The sequence below is a fragment of the Condylura cristata genome, unplaced genomic scaffold (assembly GCF_000260355.1).
Source record: "Condylura cristata isolate star-nosed mole 26May11 unplaced genomic scaffold, ConCri1.0 scaffold00019, whole genome shotgun sequence".
NCBI classification, from domain to species: domain Eukaryota; kingdom Metazoa; phylum Chordata; class Mammalia; order Eulipotyphla; family Talpidae; genus Condylura; species Condylura cristata.
Window position 1 is genome coordinate 25,794,944 of NW_004567120.1, and position 16,352 is coordinate 25,811,295.

Genomic DNA, 16,352 nt, shown 5'->3' on the forward strand with positions numbered 1-16,352 from the left:
CATTCTCCACAAAAAGTTTAAAATAGTGGAGGTCACTGTGGAAGACCAACATGCCATCCATTTTCATACTTTTTCTTAATTGGGAGGTTTCAAATTTTACTTTACTTGTGACTTTATCATAAATATACAAAATTTTTAATCCTAGCCAGAAAACTTAGTGGCACTATATTAACAAGCAAACAAAATATATTCCATAAGAGTAATTACTTTTTTTTTTACAAAGTGCCTCTGATGATGATTTTCATACCTCCCACCAAAAATAAGCACTTAAAAAAAAAAGAAAAAGAAAATCAATATGGTATTCCACCACAGTGCTCTTGATGAAGAATTAGTTAACTTACAGTTTTAAAAGTTCAACGTACTGCAAATTCAAAGATTCCATGAAATTAGATGACTTTAGAATTAAAATTAAATATGGAGCAAGGAATGGCTACCCTGAGTCTTCAAGAAGGCTACACCCACGATTTTGTGCTGCAGTTGAATGCCTGGGGTTTCTCTTTGCTGGGTGGTAGGACTGGATGCCACATCTGCTTTTATCGTAACGCAAGGTTCAACTTGTTGGGAACCCAATGGGTATAAACAAACCTCCAAGGGAAGATACAAGAAGCTGCATGCTCACTGAATATACACAACTACAGGAGAACCGATCACCAAGGAGACTTTAAAATGGAACGCCTTTCAAGACTCCTTCTTAGAAGGCGCACATCGGTATGATGCTCATCAAGAAGCTTGATGAATTCAGAGGTATCTTGCTTCTCCTGCATCATCCAGGAAGTCTTCGGTGCTATACATTCTTCAATATTTATGCCGAAAAATAAGCTTCATTACGCTGAAAAGATTCATTTGCTTGAAGCTACCATTGCACTCCAAAAAAGACTGCTTAAAGCAGTGAGGCACTTCTGGGTAAAATTTCTCTTGCACTTTGCAACACTACAAAATTAGTGCTAGGTCCTTGAAGTTTTAATATTTTTATAATAAAAATACTCAATAGGAAAAAATATCAGTCCACCAATATGTAAAAAATTCATTTTCTAATGCAATATAAAACCTCCAGTGGCTCCAGTGAATACTTGGCACAAGACTTGAAGGAAGTCAGGACACGTATTCCAAACAGGTGAGCCTAACATGGACGCTGCCTTCCTCAGGCTATACTAACCTTTACTGTTGAGGAATGTGATGGAGAAGGGTGAGTATCAATTTTGCGGCGTTTTTGTTCTGTTGGGGCAAAAAATATTAACAATAAGGTACATTTCCACATTTTCCAAATACAAAAAACAAAAAAACTCCACCAAATTTTAATGCCATCAAGTATTAATTTCCCCACTAAAATCCCTAAATAATGTATTACAAGGAGACATAAACCAACTAACTACACATGACAATAACCACAGTAAACAAACATACAAAGACAGGCTACTTACCCCTTTCAGGTTCTGTAATATCTGATCGGGGAACAGGTGACTTCAAGGACCCAGAGACAGGTGGTTTTTCTCCTCCTTTAACATTTTCCTTTGACTTCATTTCCTTTGCTATATCCCTTTCTCTGGATGGCTCCTTCTCTCTTTCCTTTTCTTGAATAGATTTTGACTCTACGTTGGGGACAGTGGCCTTGAATTTCTCATCTTTAACTTTTTCTTCCTTCTTGAATTTTTCTTTCTCTTTGTCAGACTTAGGTGTTCGCTCTTTGGTTTCTCTTGCTTTTTCATCTTTATTTGGCCGCTCTTCTTTTGGTTTTTCTTTACCATCTTTACCAAGTACCCTGGCCTCTGGAGTAGTAGCTGGAGTCTTTTCTTTTTTCTCTTTTTCTTTTTCTTTCCCTTTTTCTTTGTCATTTTCTTTAACAGCTTTGCTGATTAAGAATAAAAACATGAGTCATATAGTCATTTTCTTTAACAGCTTTGCTGATTAAGAACAAAAACATATAGTCATAAAATGTGTTCTGTGTTTTAAATCAAAGTATTTCTTCTTGTTGATCAAAATGATAGAGGAGCAGCCCTTTGAAAATTAAAGGACAACTTTAAGATAAATCAAAAAAGGAAGTACTTTTCTATCCAGTAAGTAATCAAATTCATGAATAGCAAGGTAAAGAGAATGATTTAAATAATGCCAGATCTATTTTTGATACACATTTATAACCTAAAGGGATTACAACATTAACAACCAAAAATTATCCCACAAGCCAGCCAAAGGCACTGCTATCAGGAACTGGGTTAACTGCCTAGATGGATCACTGGTCTAAAACAGGTTAGGCTCCCTTTATCCTAACTATCCTCATTCAGATTGTCTATAGGAGTCAATTCTAAAATATCTTTTTTTTTTTAATAGCTTCACTACCTACCTTCTCCTGTACATTCCAGGAAAAGAAGCCAAGTCAGTTTCAGGATTAAACAAAACATGAAAATCATCAAAACTGGGGTACATAAAAATTTCGATGTCTAACGTAAATGACTTTCCACCAGTAGTAAACTACCATCCTCTTCCAGGCATATTAAAATAATGTTAGCCAAATAAGACTTCAGAAAATTTACATAAAGCACAGAGTTCTTACCTGTTAGAGCTACTGTTTCCATTGTTTGAATTTCCTTTCGGTGTGGCACTAGAAGCTTTATTAACTGCTTTCAACCCACACTGAGATCTCTCCCTTGATTTATCTGAAATAAAGGTAAAGCTTTAGTTGACAAGCCTCCAAATGAAATTAACTACAATTTCACAGAAAAATAATTACAAATTGATTAAAAAGAAAGCGCTGGTAACTTCTAAACAATTACATACTTCTACCCAGGGAATAAAAAGGCAATACTAAATAAAACAGCAATAACTAGCCATGTAATACAAATCATTTCAGTTTGGCAGAACAAAATATATTACTTAGTTATTTACACAAATAAGCATACCAGTCTCCTCAGTACTGCTTTCATCGGATTTAGATGCACTTCCTATTGACGATGAAGAAGGCCCACCGCCAGGGCCATTTTGTACACTGGCAACTGCATTCCTCGGAGGGGGGTCTTTGTGATGAAATTCATTTTCAGGAATCATGTATGACTTTCTACTTTTCAACTGCCCAGAGTAGCTGAAAGTCGCACAAAGTGTTTAAATATACAAATACAAATCAAAAAGCACAAATACGGAGTTTAAATGAACAAAATAAGTTATTTGCTCTGCTACTTGGTTCCAGAAAATATAAAAAGCATTAATTTTAGTAAGTTCTTAAAGGTCTTTATAGAGAGCCCTAGATGCTTTCTCAAAAATAAAAATTTCAAATAATCTTTAAATTAAAATGCCCTTTTTGTCCCACTATTAGAAATCTAATAACTCAACTGATGATAAAATTATGTTTCTCTCAAACCAAAACATATTCTATATGACCTTTGAAACTATCATCCAGTATAGACCGGAAGCTGATAATCAGAATTAACAACTCTCACCAGCCTGTGGGAACATGATCGCATAATCTCCCATAATCTCCTGAAGTTAGGCAGAAGATAAACTTCAACACTGTAAAACATTTTTAAAGTCTTCAGAATCCTTCTGTCATCTAGTCTCATAAGTCACATTAAAGTATAATTGTGTTACCCCATAGCCAATGCATATAGATCTGGCCTCTTCTCTTTTTCTTCCTGGCAGATTTTATGCACTCTTCTTTCCAAAGCCTGACCCAGATTCAAAACTTTTGGGTACCAAGGAAGTATTTTTGTTAGCACAATCAAGATATTCCTGATGTGAGTATATTCGCCTGTTTCAAGGCAATGTACCGATGCCTACAATAAATATTTTGAAATCTGTTAATATACAAATATAAGTATGAAAAGAAAAAAATCTTTTAGAAATACAATTATTTATTTACCTTTGTTAATTTATAATGCCATTTATGTACAACATGTCGAAAATTTTCATAGTCTAGTTGATCAGCTTTATTTCCACCATCAAATCCAGTTGCCCGTAATATAGTAAGAAATCCTGGATAGTTTCCACATTCCTAAGAGGGAAAAAGGTGGTCACTTTTAAGGAAAAAAATCTGCCCCCCCCACCTCAACAGCAGAATCTGAAAATTAAGTAGATGAGATTAATGATTTCACATGAAAATACAATGTATATTTGAATTGATCTCACAGAAAAGTTCAACTTATTCAACATTAATATGGAACATCAGTTTGAGATAAGATTTAAAAAGAAAAAATCCAGCACTTTTAACAAATAAACTGTGCTTTTAAACATTTTAAACAATGTTTGACAACTTTACCTTAAATTCATCTTTCTTTTCAAACTAAACAAACCAGAGATTACTGGAAGTGGTCATTATATACAGATTAAAAGGCAAGGGTATTTTATTAGTTATACCTTTTCATATGTGGCTCTATCACTGTGCCACCTGGTCACAGTCTCTAGCATGCAGCAAAGAAATCTCCCATATCGACTAGCTTCATTTTCAGTACAACTTGCAACTGTGTAAATTATGTCAGAAAATACCTACAGGGGAAAAAAAAGTTTGAAAAATAAAAGCAAAGCAAGATCAACATTAATTCAAAATAATAAAAGATCATTACAGCAAATCATAATAAACAGGTAAGTTTAGTCAAAACATTTCTTCCCTTTTATATATTCATAAATCCCAGCAACCTTTAATAATTTTAGGTTCTATGAGGAAATAGCAAATTCAAAAAGCAACAACAACACTTTTATAAGAAAGTTGATTTCTAATGATAGAAGAAAATACCTATCATTATTATTACATCTGAACTTCTCTAATAAAGATTTAGCCTTAGATATTAATGAGGTTAGGGGGACAGCAAGCAGACAGTAGGCTGACGGAAACTAGCAAAAGGCCACTAACATGCTATAAACCTTTATGACAGTACATTTTTTAAGCAAAAATATGCAGTAATTAAGAAGAAAATCCAGATGCCAAAAAATCTGAGTATGGCCATACTGAAAGGATTCCCCCTGCATATGCAAAAGTGTAAGCTTTTTTGCTGATTTTGCAGGGGTGAAAGTTAAGAATGGAGAAGTAAGTTCTACCTATTATGACAAACATATAAATCTAAATGGTGAGTTAATGTGCTTAAGTCAGTAAGAATAGTTATTCCATATTAGGCACCATTCAAAATGATTCTGTGTGCACTGACTCATTTAACCCTCACAACAATCTTATGAAGCAGATACTATCATCCATTTTACAGATAAGAAAACTGAGGCACAGAGACGTTAAATTGCTTGCCAAAGATCATATAGCTAGAAATGAGTAAGACTATGACTCAAGTTCAGGCACTAGGCTATGAAGTTCATACGTTTAACCACATAAACAATGATACCTCTATAGATTATAATGTTTGACTATCTTTGTGTGAGACTTTTTTTAAAGGTTACAATAAAAAGAACTTACTCGGTCATAGCAAAGAAGTGTGGAAAAATTTGGAGTTTTCTGTTGATGTACCAATTCAACAAAACGAGCACAGTAAACAGCATCAATTGCTGAAAAAATACATCGTGGAAATATACACAGCTGTAGAAATTTTGTGATGGTCTCATTTTTGGTAGATTCTAAAAATAAGGGAAGAATATATTGAGTGGTCAACATTATTCTCAAAGAATATATTGAGTGGTCTCAAGGCCACTAAACATGGTAATATATTTTTCCATCTATAATTTATCCAGAAATATGAATTTATACAGAAAAGTTGAATAACAAGCTGCCAATATTATACATCAAGTAATTCTACCAGAAAACTTAATCAGTTCTTTTGGTGAACATGTGACTCCAACCTATGGTAACAAGTAACCAAAGAATAAAACAGTAAACACTGAGAGGTGAAATACAAATAATACACTTCAACATATCTGAAATTATAAAGGTTTGCTTTTGAATGTAACAATTCCAACCACTTACTTGCTAAAAGCCAGTTATCTTTTTCCAGTTTTAGTCTCTGTAGTACTCGCTGTACATGTTCCATCTGTTTCTTTTCTTCTTCAAGAAGTTTGTCTTGTAGAGCAGTACAGCGCTCCTTCTCTTTTTTCTTTTTGTTTGGAGGCTGCAAAGTGTAAGTTAGATGTTTTCTAACTACAGGCGCTGACCTTTTTTCTTTTTAAATTAAAAAGTTCAATGAGATAAATCCTTACGTTAATATTCAACACGGATGTTTAAGAATCCACTTGGATGTGTTTTCACCTCTTCCATTCAACAATCTAACAAAATTATCCAGTCTTCATACACAAGCAAAATAGGCTACCTTCCTAACACTGGTGCTTCAAGTCAGAGGCATAGTCCTCTTTGACTCTTCTCTCTCATTCCAGTATCTCAAGTGCCTACCTGTGTTGTTCATGCCCACTACCTCCAACATAATCTATGTTCTAGTACCTCAAAATGAATCACCCAAAAGAGTCATATAGCTGATCTCTAGACTAATGCCACCCCCTTCTTCAAGTCAAATGGCAGCATTCATACTGCTGTCAGAGGTAATCTTTCTAAAGTATCATTTTTACCATTATTACTTCCCTGTTGAAGAATCTAAAAATAGCTCTCAATTTTATCAAGTCTTCTTTACTAGCTTTGAGTACTCTACACAATCTGGCCCTATCCTAACCATTCAAATGTATGAAGACCATTCACTACAGTAAAAAGTAGTACTCTTAAACCTTATACTTCAAATCTTTGCTGGAGTTCTAGAGTGACATATTTGCCTCCATATTACCAAACCTAATCTATCTTAAAAGACCTACTCAGCTCAAGAGTTACCTCTTCAATAAAGCCTTCTCTAAAAATGAGTTTTTCTTTGGTCAACTATTACTGTTACAGGTGGATTTACATGGATCATGTTAAGCTGCTAATACAACCTTCAGTAGAAAAGCAAACTCAAAGTACCTTTGGATTTATCATAATCTCTACCCACTCACCAGCCTCCCCACCGACAATTTGAGACTCACCACTAAAGAATATATTTTAAAGCAGTAATAGTTTTAAGTTTAAATAATGATATATAAAGTTATTGTACTTAAGCTACTGAAACAAAAACTTACCATTTCCTGATTGTCATCAATTGCTTTCATCTGGATTTTAAGTTTATTTACTTCTCTTTCATAGCTGGTATGTGGAACTGCAAGGTCATACATTGTCAAGGACCAGAATGTGGCATAGAATTGAGGGCTGATGTCATCCCAGACTTTGGAAACGTGTAAGGAGACCACTGCTTCATGTACAGGAGCCATTACCATCTCACATGATGTAATATACTTATGAACTTTATGCTGCTGTTTACTTCCTTTTTCTGATTTTTTAAGTTCATCATACTTTGACTGCAGATAAAAAGTAAAACACAAGGCACACACATATACACACCACAATTCAGAGCACTGATTTTTATAGTATTAAAAACCTATACTCCCAAAAAAAAACTATACTCAACTATACTCCCTTTTCAAGAATCAGAAGATGACTAATCTCATAACTGTTACAGGAATTCCAGTTTCCTTCCAATAACATTTTAAGATTAAGTATTCCCTGGAAGTTGTTCCAATCTTTTGTACTGCATGTTCACTAATAGTTTTTCAGATTCTTACTAAATCTGACCTGGTGAGCAAATGAATAGGGCATTTGCTTTACTCTCTATCACTGCTACATCAAGGATTGAACATGTAGGGTTTCCACTCCTGCTCTTGAGATATTCAAGAAAACAAAGTAAAGGGTCTTAGCACTAATAAAGAGACAGAATGGTCTGGCAACACACATAATTCTATTGGTTATTTTACTTTGTCAATTACGAAGAAAGGTGAACACTGAAGAGAGTAACGGTAAAACTGCTAAATAGGCTAACCAGTTGTTCGGGTTTGCCAGTGACTGAGGGTTTTTCTAGAAGACAAGTGTGCAGTGCTAAAAATGGAAAAGTCTCAGGTAAACCCAGATTAACTGGCCACCTGCTACTGCCCCACTAAGATTTCCTATGAATGGCCATAATACAATGGAGTTAAAAGCATGTGAAAACTGCAGCTTCACAGGCCTAACTGGTTTCTTCTAACACGAAAAAGTCAAAGGAAGACCATGCTCTCAACTGTATCAGGAAACAATTTTTTTAGTACAATGGGAGGAACCACATATGAATTTATAGAGAATAAAAAGAAAATTAATACAAAGTGGAGTTGCTGCCATTGTCTCATTGTCTCATGAGCCAGAAAATTTTGTTTGGGTTAGGCATTATCCCTGAAGATGAACCTAAGGTAAGATTTAAAACAGGCTACTTCTTTATGTTAGAAAAACATGTAAATCATTTACAGCTTGTGCTAAGCAAAAACCCAGAACTAGAAAGTCAGAGGTCAAAGATTCCATTTCCAATCCTACAATGTGACAGTCTTAGCTCCTTACAGTCCAGAGTGCTACTATAACCCAGGTATACCAAGGATATTTTGTTCCAGAATGTGTATCTCAAGCAGGATCTGAGAATCTTACAGTTATTCTAGAACTGGAAAGATTTACTTCATGTTATACCCATTTTGGAGAACACATTGATAACTATTAAAATCACACAGGTGGGCCCTCCCTGGTGGCGCAGTGGGTTAAAGCATCGCACTAAGAATCTAAAGCCACTTCAGCATGAATTCAATCCCCTTCCCAGAGGTGATCAACATGGCACGGCAGACCCGCCCGCTGCTCCCCTCAGAAGTGTACTTCATCAGCCGGCCTGTTCTGCTCCCCACTCTGTCTCTGGTGAACCCTCTCACCGCCCCTGCACCTCTGGCCTGTATCCCAGTTGTGTATACATAAATAAATCTTTTTAAAAAGCTATAATTATTATTTATGACAGCAAGGTTCTAATCACATCAGATACCAAATAATAGCATGGCGAAGAGTTTATAAATTTGACAGTGGGCCCTACTGATGGTAAATATGAATGCATGTGAACAGAATGACATCTGTTAAGGTTCTAACAACACATGAGATAAAACAGTGCTGAAACTACTTGTATAAAATAGTTTAGCTTCCTAGTTTTAGTAGCATTTATAATATGAACTAGGGGAAAAACTTTCTTTCAGATCCATGTTGCAGGGTGGGTCTCCACAATTAAAACTGGAAATTAGGTAATACATATGAGAGGGTTATATGATGTCAGGCCACAGTTTCCCTAACTCTCTGCTTCTATGGCTGTGACTTCCATTACTAAGTACTCCTCCAGATCTTATCATGTTTTGTTTTGTGGGTTTTTTTTTTTTTAAGGCTTGATCAGAAAAGATAGCTATACTTCATATTTACCTAGGATGGGGATTTCCTTGTCTAAAGACACTTTAACTCCCTCATTAAACTCCCTTCTTCAGCCAAATGGGAGCATACCAGCTCTACATCTCAAGTTACCTGAGGCACTAGATCTATGGAATAGAACTGATAGCAAGTTATTGCTGTCCACATAATTAACTGTTCAAAAAGTTTTTTTTAGTCCAATAACCTGAGCAGTATCTGGTGGGCTAACATCATTCCATGAGAACCTGTTGGTAGTCAATTTACGGGAGCAACATATATACTTTCACTCTCATCATAAGCTCTACAAGAGAAGCTTTTGCCCAAGAAGCAAAAGTAAAAATTCCCAGGGAAACATGAATGCCCATCCTATGCAACCAAGATTATCAAGGAACTAACTCCCTTTCCAAGGATGGAAAGTGGTCCTTGGGTAAAGGACTTATCACTGATTTGGCTATTTCCCTCCACAAACTTGAGAAGAAAATTTACACATCTTTGTTCACACTTTTGTTATCTCTTAAATCTCAGGCACAAGATTTAGCAGGATACAGAAAAGGTAGCTATTGGTATGAACAGCCTGTTCCATCTTGAACAGGAAAGGTTCTGCCAACCTCAGGTGACCAGGGTTCTTGTTTGCGTGGGTCCACTATTGCTGATTTGTATGTTCACCTTTCAGTATACTACAGGATAGGCCAGAATTCCTAAGAGGAACTAATACGTCCACCTCATTCCTTCAAGAAATCAGGTTCCTTATTGTATAGCTGAGACTTAATTTACTTCAGGTTGGGGGTAACAAAATAAGTCATAACTACAAGATGAAAGCACACTATTCCCTGGATTGAAGGATTCAGCATGAAAAGAAAGGTCTAAAGTTATTTCTTTAATGCCTTTTTCTTGCTAGAGAATACAGCACCGGAGTTGCTGCATAATGCTATAAAGTGGTAATTAAATCAATTAACATTTAGTTAGTGGTTAAAGGACAATGTGCTGTCTGTAGCAGTTGATATGTAAACATTGCTTTTTGTGTTTAGTGTTTCATTTAGGTGGAGAAAAATAAAACAAGAACCATAAATAAACCTTTCCTAGAAGTTATACAACAGAGATTGCAAGAGTTTCTAGAGCACTGGGTGTTGGGTAAGTCTTTCTGTACAAACTTCTTTGTCTCAAGGGAGCAAAATATCAAGTCAACCACCTGACAAGGACATTATTAAGGAAACATGACGTTGTAGTCAATGTGAGTGTTCTCAGAATGCTTTACCAGATTCAAATACATCACAACTATCTAATGCTCATTAAAAATAAATTCTCACGGCCCTCCCTGGTGGCGCAGCGGGTTAAAGCACAGCACTGAGAATCTGAAGCCACTTCCGCATGAGTTCGATTCCCGCCTGCCGCCTGCCGCCTGCCCCGGAGGAGACCACATGGCGAGCCAGACCTCTCCTGACCCGCCCGCTGCTTCCCTCAGCAGTGTACTTCGTCGATCTGCCTGTTCTGCTCCCCACTCTGTCTCTGGTGAAGCCTCTCACCGCCCCTGAGCCTCTGGCCTGTACCCCAGTTCTTTATGCACAAATAAATAAATAAATCTTTAAAAAAAATAAATAAATTCTCAGGCTCTGTTCAAGTTACTGAATTAGAATTTGGGTACATAAGATGGAACATTTAAAATACTTCCTAGATGATTCATCTATAATAATTTTTGAAGGAACAAGTTCTAGAGGGCCCATAAGATGGAGTAGTTAATAGTAAACTAGGACTACTTTTAAAAGTGGCACTGTCATTATACAATGGCTCAGAGCTGAGTAACTCCACGTGACATAATCTATATGTAGAACTAACATCTATTTACAAATATATGTTAATAATTTGGAATCATTAAATGCCCCCCAAAGACACTTCCACTTACCGAAATATGATGTGCATACATTGGCCTAGACAGGAAAAATGCTGCATCATGGGGAGTATGAAATTCATTACAGAGCACATCAATTGAAGGCACTCGCTTTATATAATCTTCTGTGCTTAGATTAGAGGCTAAAAAACCACCAAACTGTACCAGGGTGTCATGACACTAAATTTAAAAAATAAGACAAAAAATCAAATGTGTTACCACTTTATAAAACTAACATAAACATTTTCAAAAATATTAACATATCATTTTAATAACATTTTCATTAATAAATTAAATCTTGCAACTTGAAAGAACTTTATAGAGATAATCTGCAAATACAATCACATAGTCATACTACAAGATTACCCCCAAATGGGAATTTAGTGAAAGGTTGACTAATTCCAGAGTTTTGTCAAACCATTCAAGTTCCAAGTTATATCTCATCACTTTAGTACAGCATATCTTTACTTAAATCACACAAAACATATTTATGTATACAGAAGGCAATTCCCTTGACTTTAAAAAGATGAAAACTTTTTTTGAAGGTGAAAAGTTTGTTTGTGATATATATTTATACATATAAAGCACCAAAACCTATTAATAGCCTACAAAATATGTTCAACCAACTACACTACAAGAAAAAAAATTAAAATATCACATCTATTTTGCTGTCATTAAAATATGAGATTTCCAGAGAATGGGAAAGAGATGAGCAAACAACTTGATGTTGTCTTGTAAATTGAACATCTTATATATAGTATTATTTCTCCCAGAGTCATCTCTTAAATATCATAATTTGCATAGGTATAGCCCATATTATTTTATTAGATCCATTTTGCAGTCATGATATGCAAAATGACATTTTTCCAACTATATCACATTGTTTTCCACTATCAGCATAAAAAGTATCCATATTTACACAAAAGTCACTTTAACTTGCCTGATCATAGAGCTTTCCTACAAGTTTCAAATGCTTCTCTCCACCTTCCTGAAAGATTACCCCATTCCTCTGCTGAGCCATTAGCAAACAGAGAGGGAGAGCAAGATCGTGGTCTAAAAGTGCGTCCTTCAATCTCTGAGAGGATTTTTTAGTGTTTCTAATCTGGCCAAAATAACCACCCTGAAAAAGATAAGAGAAATTTACCAGCATGTAGTACATAATTTATACCATTTGCTTTGAAAACGTTCAGAACAATCCTGAAGATAAAAAAAAAAACCTCATGCTCTTAATTTCCCACCCTTCTTCACAAATTTTAATGGCATTACTATTCATAAGTCACTGGTTTAACTGTAACTGTCTTTAAATTTCTGTATATTCTCTATTTTCAAGCTTGTGGTCCTCAATAGAGTTACCCAGTATGGAACAGATTCAAGATCAAGATTCTATGTTGTAATTTATGCCAATTAGGATATCAACAACAAAAAAACATTTGGTATTGATTTCCCTTACTATCTTTTACACTTTTGCTTCACCTTTTTAAAAAGGTTATACTACTTTATCTCAATTTTTCAAATGAGAGGTAGGGCAGTTGTGAAAGCAGGGTACAGATCTTTGCTGTTTGGCTTTACTTCCTTATTTAGATTTTTTATTATGAGCATGCATATATTTTTTATTTCAAAAGTCAATGAGGGGACCTCTCTGGTGGTGCAAGGAGTTAAGTCTCAGCACTGTCAAGCTATAGGCAGCCACTGCAGCATGAGTTCAATCCCCAGCCACGGGGATGACCCACATGGCACAGCAGACCACTTTTGAGCCACCCCCTGCTCCCCTCAGTAGTGTGTTTCAGTAGATCCACCTGTTCTGCTCTCTACTCTGTCTCTGGTGAGCTGTCTTACAGGCCTTGTATGCATAAATAAATCATTTTTTAAAAAGTCAATGAGGCGAAAAATAGCAGCTCTCACCTCGGCTTTTAGTTGTTCTCCACCTGTCATGGCCTCTAGTTGCTCCATTGTCATTTCCTCTGTAATTTCTATTCCTGCCATTTTTTGTACCACTTCTTTCAATATAAGCAGGTCAAAACTATTTAGAAAAATTAAGCAGTTTATAGGTGAAAAAGTGACAATACATTATAATTAAAACCCTAAATAATGTTGTGTATCAATAAGGGCAGGAGAGTTGAAGTCATTTTTAAGGGAAAACTGCATTCCTAGAACTACATAAATAAAATATTTGGCATATATGTTTGTGCTTAAGATTTGGAAATAATTTTGAACTTGCAGGCAGTGTGCAAAAATAAAAATAGTTCAAAGCACACCCATATATCTGTTGCCCCAATTACTATTATATTTTTATTCATGTTCATGTCATGATGTATGCTCTCTCTCCAATCCCGCACACACAATTTTTTGAACCACTTAAAACTACGTTATTTACATCACTTCGGGGGTAGATTTTAAACCCTAAAATTTCTAGGAATGTTATTTTCCTAAGAATACAACTATCTTCATACATAAATACAGCAGAGCTATCAACTCTGGTACCTAACAATGATACAATACTTTTTACCTAACCTGTAGTTCATATTTTCTTTCTATCATTTGACCAACCAATGTCCTTCATAGCATTATTTTATCTTCCAGTACAGAACTGTAAATATAGTTTTTGGTCATGTAGCACCATCTTTTTAAACAATCAAAATACAAAAAAGGAGTCTAAAAATGTACAGTGGCCACACATACTTGGAAGAAATGGAAGGAGAAAAAAAAAGGAAATGCAAGTAGCAAGTTGTGATACTGAGTCTAAAAAAAGTGCTATTGCTGTCCTTAAGTACGTTTTAAAAACTAGATTAGTACCTCACACAAATTAGTACCAATGAAATATTTTTTCTTTAAGCCTCTCTTAATTAGATGATGATGAAAATTATATTCATAGTACTGAAAACTAAATTACAGATTGAAAATGCTGTGTTCTCTTGGTCTATATACATGCAAACAGTAAAAATACAGGACAAATGAGCCATACATTGTGATACATTAATAAAATCTAAGTTTTTGTAATGTTTTTCCTAAATCAAAATAATAATCTGTCAAGAATTACCTAGGAAATATTTGTCTGAAACATCATTTTGCTTCCAGATTTGTTTTTTACCATGAAGGTTTTAAAAACAATGTCCATTTCTTTGATTCTCATCAGGCTACAGCCTAAGTATGCTAATACACCTAAAAAATCAAACTCTAAGCAGTAGAATAAAATAGCTCAACATTTTCACAGAAGAGAGTACTATAAGGATATAAGCTTTATGTATCTCTAAAGTGAAAATTTAAAAATTGTGTTTGTAAAGATACTACACGCACTCTCAAATTAAACATGATCCTACCAATGCTCAATGTAAAGGCTAACTGCTCTCCAGCAATATATTCAATAGTGTAAGATGTTCTGCCATAGGATTTATATTTTATTATCCATTTATTCAAAAGCCTAAAGTATAATCAAAATTAGTCTTTTTAATGAGTTAAACAGCCACACAATGGATTTTTCTGCAAAAAAGTGTTTCCTTTTGTTTTAAGTTATAATTTCTTTTAAATAATTCCATACAAATGAACTATTTTCTTTGAACTCAAGCCTATAAACAACAGTTTTTCAAGATAACAGAAATCTCAACCATCCCAATACCACCAGAACTACTCTTACTATTGAATTTCATTTACACTTGATTTGTTACGATTTAATTTTCTATGAATACCTTTTGCCTGCCTTTAGCTGATTGGCCACATACTGAAGAAGACCAGCAAGATCAATTGGATATTTACGAAAAACTGCACCACAGAAACTGGCCAAACCTATATGAAATTAAAAAAACATTCAGGCTAAAAACAGTTCATAAAACAAAGCACAACATTAAATGTCATTTCATCAACTAACTCAAATTTCTAAAACAAAATGACATAAAAATAACTGCATTGGTGATACCATTGAATAACTTTGTATAATTAGTAATATTTGCTATCACTTTACTAATATTTATTGAGCATACAGATACAGGTGCCAAGCACTTTGTTAATTATCTCATTTAACCTTTGCACTAATTGTTTCAGGTTGTCATGAACTTATCAGTGTTACAATTAGGAAAGTCTATGTCATATGACTTGCTCATGATCACACAGATATACAAGGTAAAGCAGTGATTCAAACCTATGTAGCCTAACTCCAGAGACTGGTACATTAATTAGGACACAACAAAATCTTGTAGGTCACTCAGTAAAGTTGCATGGTCAACAAAAACACTTGCCCCTCAAATGCTTGCCTCACAGAAAACAAACTCTTTTTATGTAGAACAGGTTACTAACTGTAGAGGCCAAGAAAACAATAAAGCATCACCAAATCATGAAGCAGACAAAAGAACAATTTTAACCAGAACCCTTATCAAAAGAAGGGGAAAAAGCCCCACTCAAGATGAGAGGAGATCCTCGAAAAATCAAATGATCTACAATTTTTTCATTAATAATCTGCCAATCACCACAAAAAGATAGTCTTCAAGGTGGTAGTAGATAATAAAAGTAAACGGAAAAATACTATGATAGATATAAAAGGTTCCAGGGAGTACAGAAGTGGCACACCTAATTCTGATTTCTGGTTAGGAGTGTTAACTGGGAAAGCTTTCTGAAGGTGACCTCTAAAATGAAATCTAATGAATAAAAGGATGTTGGAGACGAGATGAGTAGTCATGGAAAGGTATTCCAAGTAGAGTGAGTAACATGTGCAAAGAGACAGACAGTTGAAGAAGTTCTAGAACATTGGGGAAGGGCAAAAGATGAGGACAGTAGAGTCAATAGGACCTGATTCCAAAATTACTTCATACAATTTTCAGATTTTAAGAGCAATGGGGAGCTACTTCAAGATTTAGCTATCAAACATGACAGGTTGAAAGAAAAGGGAAATAGCTGCTAATTTTTTACAAAGAATTAAAAACAAGACTGGGATTTTGTGTTAAACTACTAAGTATTCTTTTAAGATAACTGGAACCTCAGGAAGGAAAAGGGAGAACAGTTTCCTTAAGTTAACTACTCTTAAATCATAGACTATAAAGGAAGGTTCATCATGCTAGTAAAGCTATCCAAATTCTATCATAGCTAATACCAGCCTCTTTAGTTAGGAGAATAATTAAATACTATACCTCCTTACATTGTCAAGGACTTGGACACTGTATGCCAAGCTGAGTGACTAAGCATCTCAAGAGCTCTTGACAAACAAGCTCAGCATAAAATAACAGAATAAATAGCATGACAGTTCTAAGAGATGAAAAT

The 16,352-nt window shown here is 35.0% G+C and overlaps 1 protein-coding gene across 4 annotated transcripts in view; it reads right to left on the reverse strand.

Moving 5' to 3' along the window:
• Positions 1 to 16,352, reverse strand: part of THOC2 (THO complex 2) — a 97,510-nt gene that overhangs the window by 21,602 nt on the left and 59,556 nt on the right. For 3 of the 4 annotated variants that reach the window (XM_004685773.1, XM_012727169.1, XM_012727168.1), the window contains 14 exons: positions 14,792 to 14,888; positions 13,011 to 13,128; positions 12,049 to 12,228; positions 11,124 to 11,288; positions 7,015 to 7,290; positions 5,888 to 6,029; positions 5,384 to 5,541; positions 4,342 to 4,470; positions 3,848 to 3,979; positions 3,577 to 3,761; positions 2,895 to 3,073; positions 2,549 to 2,651; positions 1,422 to 1,849; positions 1,157 to 1,215 (listed from right to left, as the gene is read on the reverse strand). In XM_004685773.1, the coding sequence (XP_004685830.1) occupies positions 1,157 to 1,215; positions 1,422 to 1,849; positions 2,549 to 2,651; positions 2,895 to 3,073; positions 3,577 to 3,761; positions 3,848 to 3,979; positions 4,342 to 4,470; positions 5,384 to 5,541; positions 5,888 to 6,029; positions 7,015 to 7,290; positions 11,124 to 11,288; positions 12,049 to 12,228; positions 13,011 to 13,128; positions 14,792 to 14,888 (2,351 nt within the window). Of the gene's footprint in view, positions 1 to 434; positions 1,216 to 1,421; positions 1,850 to 2,548; positions 2,652 to 2,894; positions 3,074 to 3,576; positions 3,762 to 3,847; positions 3,980 to 4,341; positions 4,471 to 5,383; positions 5,542 to 5,887; positions 6,030 to 7,014; positions 7,291 to 11,123; positions 11,289 to 12,048; positions 12,229 to 13,010; positions 13,129 to 14,791; positions 14,889 to 16,352 lie in introns of all 4 variants that reach the window. The other variant, XR_001145612.1, reaches the window with a different exon arrangement.